At 40.0% G+C, this 12,553-nt stretch overlaps 2 protein-coding genes across 10 annotated transcripts in view; one reads left to right on the top strand and one right to left on the bottom strand.

Annotated features, from left to right (window-relative positions):
• The first annotated feature begins 1,928 nt into the window (after window positions 1–1,928).
• Window positions 1,929–7,913, top strand: LOC121950952 (uncharacterized). Its single transcript, XM_042497093.2, has 3 exons — window positions 1,929–4,325; window positions 5,121–5,305; window positions 6,784–7,913. The coding sequence occupies exons 1-3, from the start codon at window positions 4,113–4,115 to the stop codon at window positions 7,301–7,303; spliced, it is 918 nt and encodes a 305-aa protein (XP_042353027.2). The 5' UTR covers window positions 1,929–4,112; the 3' UTR covers window positions 7,304–7,913.
• A 113-nt stretch (window positions 7,914–8,026) lies between these two features.
• LOC121951372 (uncharacterized) overlaps window positions 8,027–12,553 on the bottom strand; it is a 29,731-nt gene continuing 25,204 nt past the window's right edge. For all 9 annotated transcript variants that reach the window (XM_042497665.2, XM_088085136.1, XM_088085135.1 and 6 more), the window contains 2 exons: window positions 12,006–12,420; window positions 8,027–11,127 (listed from right to left, as the gene is read on the bottom strand). In XM_042497665.2, the coding sequence (XP_042353599.2) occupies window positions 9,385–11,127; window positions 12,006–12,420 (2,158 nt within the window). In that variant the 3' untranslated portion in view covers window positions 8,027–9,384. The remainder of the gene's footprint in view (window positions 11,128–12,005; window positions 12,421–12,553) is intronic.

Raw genomic sequence — 12,553 nt, 5'->3', positions numbered from 1 at the left:
TAATTTCATGGTGTTTTTGGCCATTTTTGCAACATCCTATGCTATGGCGTGTTTTGGCACGCTAGTTTATGCTGTTTTGAAGTGTTTTCAGCTTTTTTCGGGACATGTCATATTTTGACATTATTTCCATACTATAGCCTTGCCTTTTCCGTCATTTTTTCAATATGTAATTTTATGGTGTTTTCGGCCCTTTTTTGCAACATTGCATGCTATGGCGTATTTTGGCACGCTAGTTTGTGCTGTTTTGAAGTGTTTTCAGCTGTTTTTGGGACATGTCATATTTTGACATTTTTTCCATACTATAGCCTTGCCTTTTCCGTCATTTTTTCAATATGTGATTTTTTGGTGTTTTTGGCCATTTTTGAAACATTGTATGCTATGGCGTGTTTTGGCACGCTAGTTTTTGTCGTTTTGAAGTGTTTTCAGCTGTTTTTGGGACATGTCATATTTTGACGTTTTTTCCATACTATAGCCTTGCCTTTTCGGACATTTTTTCAACATGTAATTTTATGGTGTTTTTGGCCATTTTTGAAACATTGTATGCTATGGCGTGTTTTGGCACGCTAGTTTATGCTGTTTTGAAGTGTTTTCAGCTGTGTTTGGGGCATGTCATATTTTGACATTTTTCCATACTATAGCCTTGCCTTTTCCGTCATTTTTTCAACGTGTAATTTCATGGTGTTTTTAGCCATTTTTGCAACATTCTATGCTATGGCTTGTTTTTGCACGCTAGTTTATGCTGTTTTGAAGTGTTTTAGGCGGTTTTTGGGACATGTCATATTTTGACATTTTTTCCATACTATAGCATTGCCTTTTCCATCATTTTTTCAACATGTCATTTTATGGTGTTTTTGGCCATTTTTAAAAAAATTCTATGCTATGGCTTGTTTTGGTACGCTAGCTTATGCTGTTTTGAAGTGTTTTCAGCTGTTTTTGGGACATGTCATATTTTGACATTTTTTCCATACTATAGCCTTGTCTTTTCCGTCATTTTTTCAACATGTAATTTCATGGTGTTTTTGGCCATTTTTGCAAGATTCTATGCTATGGCGTGTTTTTGGGCGCTAGTACAAGCTATTTTGAAGTGATTTCAACTGTTTTTGGGACATGTCATATTTTGACATGTTTTCCATACTATAGCCTTGCCTTTTCCGTCATTTTTTCAACGTGTAATTTCATGGTGTTTTTAGCCATTTTTGCAACATTCTATGCTATGGCTTGTTTTTGCACGCTAGTTTATGCTTTTTTGATGTGTTTTCAGCTGTTTTTGGGACATGTCATATTTTGACATATTTCCATACTATAGCATTGCCTTTTCCGTCATTTTTTCAACATGTAATTTTATGGTGTTTTGGGCCATTTTTAAAACATTCTATGCTATGGCGTGTTTTGGCACGCTAGTTTATGCTGTTTTGAAGTGTTTTCAGCTGTTTTTGGGACATGTCATATTTTGACATTTTTTCCATACTATAGCCTTGTCTTTTCCGTCATTTTTTCAACATGTAATTTCATGGTGTTTTTGGCCATTTTTGCAACATCCTATGCTATGGCGTGTTTTTGCACGCTAGTTTATGCTGTTTTGAAGTGTTTTCAGCTGTTTTTAGGACATGTCATATTTTGATGTTTATTCCATACTATAGCCTTGCCCTTTTCGGTCATTTTTTCAATATGTGATTTTTTGGTGTTTTTAGCCATTTTTGAAACATTGTATGCTATGGCGTGTTTTTGCACGCTAGTTTATGCTGTTTTGAAGTGTTTTCAGCTGTTTTTGGGACATGTCATATTTTGACATTTTTTCCATACTATAGCCTTGCCTTTTCCGTCACTTTTTCAATGTGTAATTTCATGGTGTTTTTGGCCATTTTTGCAACATCCTATGCTATGGCGTGTTTTGGCACGCTAGTTTATGCTGTTTTGAAGTGTTTTCAGCTGTTTTTAGGACATGTCATATTTTGATGTTTATTCCATACTATAGCCTTGCCCTTTTCGGTCATTTTTTCAACGTGAAATTTTATATTGTCCTTTGCGATTTTTGCAACAGTCTATGCTATGGCGTGTCTTAGCATGTTAGTTAATGCTTTTTGAAGTTTTTTCAGCTGTTTTTGGGACATGTCATATTTTGACATTTTTTCCATACTATAGCCTTGCCTTTTCGGTCATTTTTTCAACATGCTATTTCATGGTGTGTCTTGGCCATTTTTGCAAATTTCTGTGCCATGGTAGGGTCGGCATGGTATTCAGTGTGGTTTTATGTGGTTTTCAGCTGTTTTTGGTCATTTAATAGTTTGACATTTTTGCCATACCTTCACATTGCTTTTTTGGTCATTTTTTTATAGGCTATTTTATGGTGTTTTTGCAACATCCTCTGCTAAGGCTGGTTATGGCATGCTATTTTACATGGTTTAATACTGTTTTTAGCTGTTTTTTGAGCATGTCATATTTTGATATTTTTGGCCATTCTTTAGTATGGCAGTTTTGGTCAATTTTTAGATGTGCTATTTAATGGTGTTGAGGGCCATTTTTGCAACATCCGGTGCTATAGATGGATGGATGGTCATACATTAGTATCACTTTTTTATGCCGTTTTCGACAATATACAATACCATGACTTTTCACCGTATTTTTTTAGTAGTTTTTTTTTCCCAACACACTATGCAATGACTTTCATTTTGTTTTTTAGATAAGTGTACCTGGACCAAAATGTAGTACAAGCTATCTCTTTCGAAATACATCTTCGACTTTTTTTTTTTTCTTTAAACTGAACTGTGCTCTGATTTTTTCTCTAAAAATCTTTGGTCACAATAAACTATGACTTATGGTTAGACATACTACGATATGAATTTTTCTACGGATGCTATGAATTGGCTTCTTCTTCATTTTGTTTTCTTTTGAAAAACTTTTCAAAGTTTTTTTGATATGTTATATAGTGAATACGGTGACTTTTTGGAGCACACTAGACTATATTTTTTTTTCTTTTTTGTATTTCCTACATACTATACTATCACTTTGTTTGTTTGTTTTTCTGCATACTGTGATTTTACTCTAACTCCAACACGGTGGTCTTACCATCATTTATTGCTGCTGGTATTATTTGCTAGTATGGGTGTTTATATTGCTTATATTGTATTGCATTGAGCATAAAAAATAGGATAGCTGTTTATATTGTAATGGGTTGTATACAACACTTATACACTAATACTGTATATATAAGTTGTTTATGTAGACTGTGAATGTATATATAGGGGTAGAATTAAATATGTGTGTACTTCTTCCTGCTCCCTTTTGAACATGCAATATTTAAGTCAAAGTGGCTTTATTTGTTATTGAGATAAATGAATAGGTTTTGGAATGGCCTTTTCCTTTTGTGTGTGTCTTTTTGTTTTTTTCATTGCTGTAAGGCTTGTTTGCATTTTTTGTGTGTGTTGTTTTTACAGGTTGGAAATAAAGATTCATTCATTCATTCATTCATTCATTCATTCATTCATTCATTCATACTATAATATGACTTTTTTTCGATAGACTATACTGTGACTTTTGTTAGAGAAGCTGATCTACTTTGATGTTTTTCGACATACAATACTATGCCTTTTTTGGAAATAGTATAGCCTACTTTGACTTTTTCTTGACAATTTCTCTTGGTAGTGTTTTTTCCACTGCTGCTACTACATCACCAACAGCCTGATGCACGCAGTTGTTACAGAAGCCTCTCCATGTGACAGCCGGTATGACACTCCTGCCATTGTTTGAGGACTACACAAAGAACATTTCCACTTTCCAGCATTACATTCTGGGCCGCATACCATCAATACCTCTGTGGCGTGAATAGTGACAGCAGTCAGCGGGGCAGGTGATATGCGCGTTCACACTTCCAGCGTTTTCATGGGTAATTCCGCGCCTCTGTGGCAGTTTTGTCGTTTGTGATCGAGGTTTATGGTGGACGGTTCAGGAATGAAACGTTTTTGACTTTTTGTCGAAAGGTGTGGGAGATTTATGTTTGCGTGATTCTGGAGCGGGCGGGTCTGAATTGTCAGTGGATTGAGGTGGCTTTACGCACAAGTTCCATCCAAATTAGCCACCAATTGAAGAGCTCGGAGTAATTATTGCGCGGTGGGATGGCAGAGGAAATCCTCAACGACTCCTTCCCAGATCTTAAAGAAGTGGAAAACAAGGTTGGCAGGAAAACACCGGAAAGTCTTTTGATATGGATGAGGGATGCTGCGGACTGCGAGGACGTCTGGAGGTCTGATGTGGTCAACAGCGGAGACCGTGGCTCCGCCTCCAGCGATAGCTTTTCTGAGAAAATACGCAACTTAAAACAAGAGATGGTAAAAAAAAAATTCTTAGCGATAAATGTATCATATCATATATACTGTAAGTTTATCCATGTTTCTAAATGGACAAACTGTTCTGTTTTGCAGTGACGCATCATGAGTTTGTGCTGTTTGCGCGCTAGTCTGCACGTCTATGCATCTTTCCGTATTATGGCACTGCCACAACTTGCACAACTTGTTTCAGCAATCGCTGCTGTGTTTGTTTTAATGACATGCTTTTCTCTCAACTGCAGAAATGTCAAAACCACAGAGTTCCTTTCTCAGCCACTTCACCTGCTCATTTTTTATTCCTCATGACAGACACTGTCACCTGTCTCTCCACCACACCCCTCACCTGCTTCTCTCTCAGTCACCTCCATTCATTTTACACATTCTGACTGGATTCCTCTGCTCATTCTCTGCTCCTCACCACTGATCATACCTCATTCTTCTGCATCATTTTGCGCCTCTCCCCTGTTTGTTTCTGTTGTTACTCAAATGAGTGCATGGGGCCTCACTAGTGGGGGAAGCGTTTTGTTTATATCTGCGGCCCCCTGTTAGAGGTTTAACCTTTGACACTTGAGCAAATATGCTAGATTTCTTACAAAAACATGGAATGAGGCCTACAAACAATTTAACAAGAAATGGCCCAAAAATGAGCTAAAATTTAGAAGAAAGTTACAAGAAAATTGCCTAAAAATATGCTACAAGAAGTTAAAAGTTGAAAAGAAGTTTTTTTTTCCCTGTAACACACACATACACACACCAGTTTCCACATCACACTCATCTAACTCCTCACTGTTCTTGCAGAGGTGGCTGCGTTGTGCTGATGTGAGGATCCTGCGTCAGCTGGTGGCCGTGCACGAGGGGATCGAGGCCATGCGTTGGCTGATGGAGGAGCGGGGAGCCTTAGCCAGCCATGGCAGCAGTTTGACAGGCAGCCTGAGCAGCCTGGTGACAGCTGAGGAGCACGGGCCCTCCATGTCCCCCTGCAGGTACAGTCAGTGATTAGTTTGGCAGGTTGAGGAACATGTTCAAATGGAAAATGTGCACTTATTGTTTATACACACCAGTATCAGATTTAATTTAGTTTAGTTTACATTTCAAATTTTCCAACGTGGAAAACTTGAATACCTAAGTAAATAAAGAAAAAGCAATGTAACTTACTACTTTTGAAGCAATGACAATCGAAGTAAGTTTAATGCCTCCTCACCACCAATAACGGGGGCCAGAGGCAGTATGTTTTTGGTTTGTCCGTTCGTCCAGTTCTCCAGAATGTGATATCTCAAGATTGCCTCAGAGAATTTCTCCAAATTTGGCATCCACTTGGCCTAAACAATGAACTGATTAGACGTAGTGGTTGAAAGTCAAGGTCAGTGTGACCTTTTATCCATCTCATTCTTGCGAACACAATATCTCAAAAACAACTTGAGGAAATGACTTCAAATTTGGCACAAACCTGAGTCAAGGATGAACTGATAAGAGTTTGGTGGTCAAAGGTAGAAGTTCAAGGTCACGGTGACAAATCATGTTTTTGGCTGTAACTCATACGATAACTATGACAAACTTTCACACAAATGTCTAATGATAAGGTGATGACATTTTATATCCAAAAGGTCAAAGGCTAAATTCACAGTGACATCATAACATTCAACAAAACACTTTTCAGTCCATTACACAGCATCATATCTCAGGAACACAACGGGAGACGGTTGGTCAGATAATGAATTGGTGACACTAATCTTGGGTGCACATGCATATTAGTGACTCAAGTAATTCTTTATATCCAGTGAACATAATCCATAGGATGCATTATAAGATTTGCCTGAGTCTGGACCTTCGAATCAACCCAGTCAACTTTGTTCGCGTTGACTGACTCTGAATATGTAAACAGAGTGTAAGAAGCTGACAATTCTGACTGATATCGGGCAAATATAAGATGATTGTATCGTAGTATTTCCCTATTTAAACAGTATTTCCCCAAATCATTTCCACTCCAATCAAGATATATTTTTGAAAAAATCCTGAGTTAAATATATTTAAATTTTCTTTAATGATTTTTTTGACCATAAAAAGTTAGATAACATCTCATGTTTACTTTAAATCTCTTTAATAACAAATTATGACCTTTACCTGTATGATTTTTAGACTGAAATGTGCCTTGTGCTTTCTCCTGGGCTCATGGTAAGCTATGCTTGTTAAAAAAAGGGGGGGGGCCTCTGTCTACTGCCGTCCACTTTAGATGATGTGGAACATTGTGACTGGCTCACAGACACCCCATCAAACAAATCTGTGCATTAGGTTAGAGTCAGTTGACAGTGATCATTGATCAAGACATCCTAGAAAAGTTATCTCCATTGGACTGGACGAGGGCTCTATTAATAGCTGGATCAAGCTGAATGTAGATTTAGGGCAGTCATTTTTAGGGCTCAGGTACAAATGTGGCTAAGTATTTCTCTTGTTGTTCCCACAGAGAAAGCCAGAGTCCAACTGAGGATCTGACTGAAACCTTTGCTGATGGATCAGCCGATCACCCACCACACACTGATGATGGTAATTCAAAGCATAAGAGTTACCTTGACATGCTGATCGCCGAGCGTCCTGAAGAAAGACCTCCCAGTCCTTTCAGGCATGGTCAGGCATCATCTCGTCCTGACGACGGTTTGGCTAGTGCCAAATTACAAAAGTCACATCCACAGGACTCGGATGCAGCTCCATTGCAAGACATCAAAGCCGGTGCAGACGCCATCAGAAGAGCTCTCCTCAGATCTAACAGGGCAAGAAGAGAAGTGAAAGCAGATCACGGTAGTTTGTCTCTCTCTACAGAGTCAGGGGAGACACAGACAGAGCGCCAAACTCAGGAGAGTATCAGAGCCTCTCAGAACAATACAATGGAAGAGGAAGAGAGTGCACCTACCAGAGAGACATCTTTGCTGGGCTACGATGCTCAGTGGTGCTGGGTGGAGTCACAGGACGATGTGACATTTTTATGATCTTCAATAAGCTCAATTTAAAGGCGAGATCTTTGATCTGAAGCTATTCTCTTCGCCAGTTAACTGCCAGTAATGCAGTGGGATTCAAAATGCACTTTGACTCGGACGGATGAATGAATGAGGAATGTAGCCTAAAAGAAGAATCCATCACTGTCTCTTCGTCACTACTCTTGCTTTTGATCAGGATGTATGCAGCTTGATCTGTGCATTTTAGGCATTCCAAAAAAGACAAAAAAACCCAAACTTTAAATGTAAATATGAAAAAGCTCTTTTAGAAGATATGTAGATATGTTATGTCTAATAAATGTTTTACACACAGCATAAGTAATGATCAAAGATCGAGAATTTCTTTGGAACAATTTCTTTAGAATGGCTGTCAGTAGTTTCTTATGCACATTACTCGCATATTCTCCAGTCTCCTTGAAATCTTTCACATTTGTGGATATAAGGCAACAATAAACCTGTGAGGATTTGTGGTTGGGAGTCTCTGTACCAGATGATGCTGCAAGATTGCAGACTTTCTATCAACTCCTGGTTACGTTCTCTGTCACACCCCAGTGGTGATCAGCTATCATAGCCCAAAGCACCACAGACAAATGTTGACTGATTTCATCAAACGGTTGGGTTTAAAGTTCAGAGGCAAAAAACATCCTTGTGCGATCGAGTGAGGAGCAGAACAAAATAGAGTGTCACTCTAAATTAAAAAGCTAAAACAGCAACATATTCAAATAACTAATAATTTATTTGTTCAATAAGAAACCAGCACCATATAAAATAATATTTACCCATATAAAAATACATTGAGTGAACATATAAAATCTCAGACAAAAGAAGACACCAGTAATGAAAACAGAAAAGTGAACCATTGCACAATATTTCAGAAACATTAAGTGACATTAAACTTGACCTGAAGAAGGCAAAGCCTGGTTAAAGTGCACTGAGCGAGAATTCTTACAGGTGAGTTAAAAAAACAAGTTTTTGTACTATCTGAAATTTTCTCCTGTCATATTGGGCTTTTTAGTGAAATAAAATCACAGGTCCACCAGAAAATAAAATACACATATAACAAAGCACAATATAGATAAAAAATGTCTTTTTACCCTGAAACACCACAACTATAAAAAGTAACAGACACCACCGTGTTTCAGAAACACGGTAAGGTTTTAAATGTATTTTTAAATGTGCTAAGTTTATCACTACATGAATAGATGAGTCATTAACAAACTACTAGCAGCTGATTTTGCAGGAAATTTGCTTTACATGTTAATTTTAGTTGTAAAAAAGAGAAAAGGCAGATGTAGAGTGTAAAATGACTGACTTTGGCAACTCCTAGTGGTAATATCCAAAAAGACAGAAATGGATAATGCAGCTTATTGCCCTCCAGAAATTTTGTTTCAGTACAATGTCAGAAAAATAATAAGAAAGAGGTCATAATCAAGTAACATTTCTTTTTAGCAAGGAGCAGTGAACCTGGAACAGTTAGCACCATTACCAAAGATCACTCACAAGGTAGGGGTTCAGATTTTACTCCTCCTGGCAGCCGCTGACGTGCATGCACACTGACATGCCCGTGTGTACGCTCAGAGTTATTGTTGTTGCAAGTTCATCGGCCAAGCAGCCGCCAGCTTTTTTCTGATCTGATCTGATCTGATCAGTCAAACCACTTCCCGAGGTGGCCAGGGGGGCATTTGACCACGTCTTTGGTAATGTATATGCTACAGCGTCCTGATGTGTCCCCGACATGGACTATGTCATCAAAGCAGGACGTGGTGTTTGTTTCAGTGAATGAGAACAGTCAAAGCAGAAAGACTGGATCTGGGAAATTGGAATTGAATACAACGCTCTGTAAAGAGTGAGTATGAAGACAGACTTCCTCATATCAGATTTGGCTTGACGAGCATCACCAGTTTTCCTCGTTCTCTCCTGTCCTGAATTAATCAATAATCAGATTGACTGACCTTTCACCCAGTAGACACTTTGACTTGGCAACATAATTTCAGTTAAAATCAAGGAAAATCTAACCTTTAACGCGTCAATGACGCGTTAAAGGTTTAAAAATGCCATGAACAACTTCTTTAAAACTAAATATTCAAACCGTCTTCCAGTATGGCCTTGGAGCGAGGTCGAGATCCTCGGTGGCTGTGTTCATGCCTTCGGTCTCTGTCACTCCCTCTCCTCTCTCTGTCACTCCCTCTCCTCTCACGGTCCTCTTTCCTCTTCCCCCTCTCCTCCTCCTCCTCACCCCCTGCTCTCTCAAACTTTCTCCGTGCGCTCTCGATCCTGCTCCCTCGTTTCTCATCTCCCCCCTCCCTGTGGTCATCATGTGGAGCTCTCCTGTGGTGACTCCTCTTTGAGTCAGACTCCTCCCACCTGCGCTCCCACTCTCTTTCCAAATGTTCCCTTCTTGTCACCCCTTCGTGACTTCGATGCGACTCCTTCCTCGCATCGCTTTTTCCATGATCTTCCCTTTTGGTCCCTCTCTCTGACTCCTTTCCTTCTCTCCTTTCTTCTCTACCTTTTGCTATCTCAATTCTCCAGTCCCTCACTCCTCTCTCCTCCTCTGTCCTCCTCCAGCTCTCCCTCCGCTCACTTTGTTTTCCATCCCTGCTGCTGCCTCTCTCCTTGTCGGTTTCTATTATTTCGTGTTTGCTGCCTCTTTCACTCTCGTGAGGCCTATCTTTGTCGCTCCTGCTGCTGTGCCTCCTCGTATTCCTGCTTTCTGCCTCTCTTTCTTTATTCATTGATCTCCATTCAGTCTTCATCTCTCTTTCATCTTCTCTGCTGCTCTTAATTCTTTCACTTTCTGTCTTGACCCATTCAGAATACGCTTTCCCACTCCAATCTTCTTGTTTGAAATCGCCTGATCTGCTCTTAATTTCCATTTTGTCAGTTTTGCTCTCTTTCTCCTTCTCCTCTGTCTTATGTGCACCATTGTCTTCTTTTGACTGGTCTCTCTTGCTCTCACATTTTTCTTTCTCAGCAGTAATGCGGTTCTCAGTTTCTTTGTTCTGCTTTTTTCCTTTCTGAGATTGTTCTTTTAAAACTTCCTCTTTTACCTCTTTGAAATTCTCATTTTTCTTCTCTTTTTCCTCATCAGGGAACTTGTTCTCTCCTTCACCCTCTACCTGCTTATTTTCTTTCTTTCCCTCTGCTTCTGCATCCTCTGTGACCGTTACCTTCTTGCCATTCTTTTCCTCTGGCTCTCCTTTTTCCTTCATTTTCTCTTCCTTTTTCTCCTTACTTTTCATATTTTCCTTCTCCATCTCTTTAATCCGTTTATTCTCTTCCTCGACCTTCTTGTCCAGTTTCTCCTCCATGAGGTCCAGCTCCTGCTCCAGCTCAGCCAGCTTCGTTGGATCAGACTCAAAATCGTCCTCAACTTCCTCCTCCACCTCCTGGATCTCCTCGTACTCCTCCACCTCGATGCCGTCCATGGTTTTCTGCAGCTGCGTCTTCACCTTGTTCAGCTCCAGCAAGCCGTCTTGAAGTTCTTTACATACGTCCCTGATCTTAGTGGCGAACTTAGTTTTGGCGCCCTTGCGGAGTTTGTGGGAGTCTTTGGCAAGAAAGAAAATATCCAGAGCGAGGAAGAGGGCCGACATAACGCCTGTGGTGACGCTGATAGCCTTGGCAGCTTTGGCGACGCCACCGGCAGCGCCTAAAATCTGCGCAATGCTGATGAGCTTATCGGTGTTGATCATCAGGGCTTTTCCAGCACGGCCGCCCTCTTTCATCACATGCTTGAGATTGTGGTTCAGAGCCTTTTTTGCAGCGCTCTCTGAGTATTTCTCAAAGTCCCAGTCCTCAAGGGTGTCCATACCGGCCTAAAAGAGACACAGAGACAAAAAAGGAGAGTAAGAATTGTCTCATAAAGGAGAGCCAATACTTAGCTCTCCTCCAGCTAATTTCAACACAGATTTGTTGTTCACAATGAAGCATTATCAGGGAAACAATGGGGTGCGACCTCTGACACGTTAATAGTGAGTTTACTGCATTCTTTTGTGCTGACAGCATCTCGAGGAAAATCTCTGTTGATCTCAAACACATTTTGTATTGTCTCTGGGATGACAGGACGCCGCTAGTGTCAAGCAATCCTTTTTTACTGCAACTGATGTGACACAACAGAAAAACATGGGTCACTGCAATCAGTGAATGCCAGCTTATTTGCCGATCGGCCAATGGCAGTCAACAAAGTGAATATTGGCGGGTAACAACGTTAAATCAGTGCATCCCTAACTGTAACAATGCAACCAGTTACCTCGAACATACTGATATTCTATGTTGAGATACTGGCCAACTAATTCACAAATATAGTATTGGTCTAGTCAATTAAATGGTCATGTTCTTGTTATCAAAACTACATCTGAATGTGGATACACATTGACATTTTTTAAAAAAAATTATAATCACTTTCAACTGTAATATTTCTGAGCTGGCTGCTATCTAAATCTAAAAAATTTGAAGACATGATATGGCCATTTAATCTCACTAATTAAAAGTCATTGGTAGATTTATCTACAAAGCAAAAACATGTTTTCAGGAACCTAGTTCTGATCTAGTTTAAGTATTTTTGCATCACCGTGTCTCCACTAGACCTGCTGAGTGTCTTCAGCAGTAACTGCTGAGAGATTTGTGACACATCTGCAAAGTCTGTGTGAGATTAAGCAAAAGTTCTAAAGCACAAACTCAAAAATGTCCTCACCTGCACAAACTCCAAGCACTCCCTGATGTCTTTAATCTCCTCCTGGTAGCCCTGGATCATCTTCTCCAGCTTCTTACGATCCATGTTGGAGTGAACTGTATCTGTGATATTGGCCGTCGCTGAGGTGATGCTACCTGCGGTCGCCACGCTGATCCCCACCGCTGTGACAATAATAGAGGCACCAAAAGTGAAAGGAGCCAAAATGAGCCCTGTGATTGTTGCCACACTGCCTGCGACACTGGCCACCCCTCCACCCACAGCGGCTGTTGTAGTTTTTTTGTGGAATTCATCCGCAGCATCGGCCAGAGCCAAAAGCTCCAGGATGCGATGCTGTAAGGATGCACCCCGTTGGTTGAAAAGACGCACAAACAGACGGGCAGCCATGTAGACACGGTCAGCTGCCTGCTCCATCGCCCTAAAGAGACACAATATATAAATATATACACACACACACACACACATATATATAATTCCTCATTTGAACCACAAACATAATAAACACTGGACCATAGGGTTTCTGCAAGTTCCACAAAGTTAAAAACTTTTTA

This window comes from Plectropomus leopardus, chromosome 12, assembly GCF_026936395.1.
Source record: "Plectropomus leopardus strain MGB_pleo_1.0 chromosome 12, ASM2693639v1, whole genome shotgun sequence".
NCBI lineage: Eukaryota > Metazoa > Chordata > Actinopteri > Perciformes > Serranidae > Plectropomus > Plectropomus leopardus.
This window is presented reverse-complemented; position numbering and strand designations above follow the sequence as displayed.

Excerpts from the sequence above, each read along its gene's own strand:
- LOC121950952 (XM_042497093.2), top strand. The coding sequence starts at position 4,113 with ATGGCAGAGGAAATCCTCAACGACTCCTTCCCAGATCTTAAAGAAGTG. Across the intron at positions 4,326-5,120 it reads GCAACTTAAAACAAGAGATG|AGGTGGCTGCGTTGTGCTGA; the intron begins GTAAAAAAAAAA and ends CTGTTCTTGCAG. Across the intron at positions 5,306-6,783 it reads CCCTCCATGTCCCCCTGCAG|AGAAAGCCAGAGTCCAACTG; the intron begins GTACAGTCAGTG and ends TTGTTCCCACAG.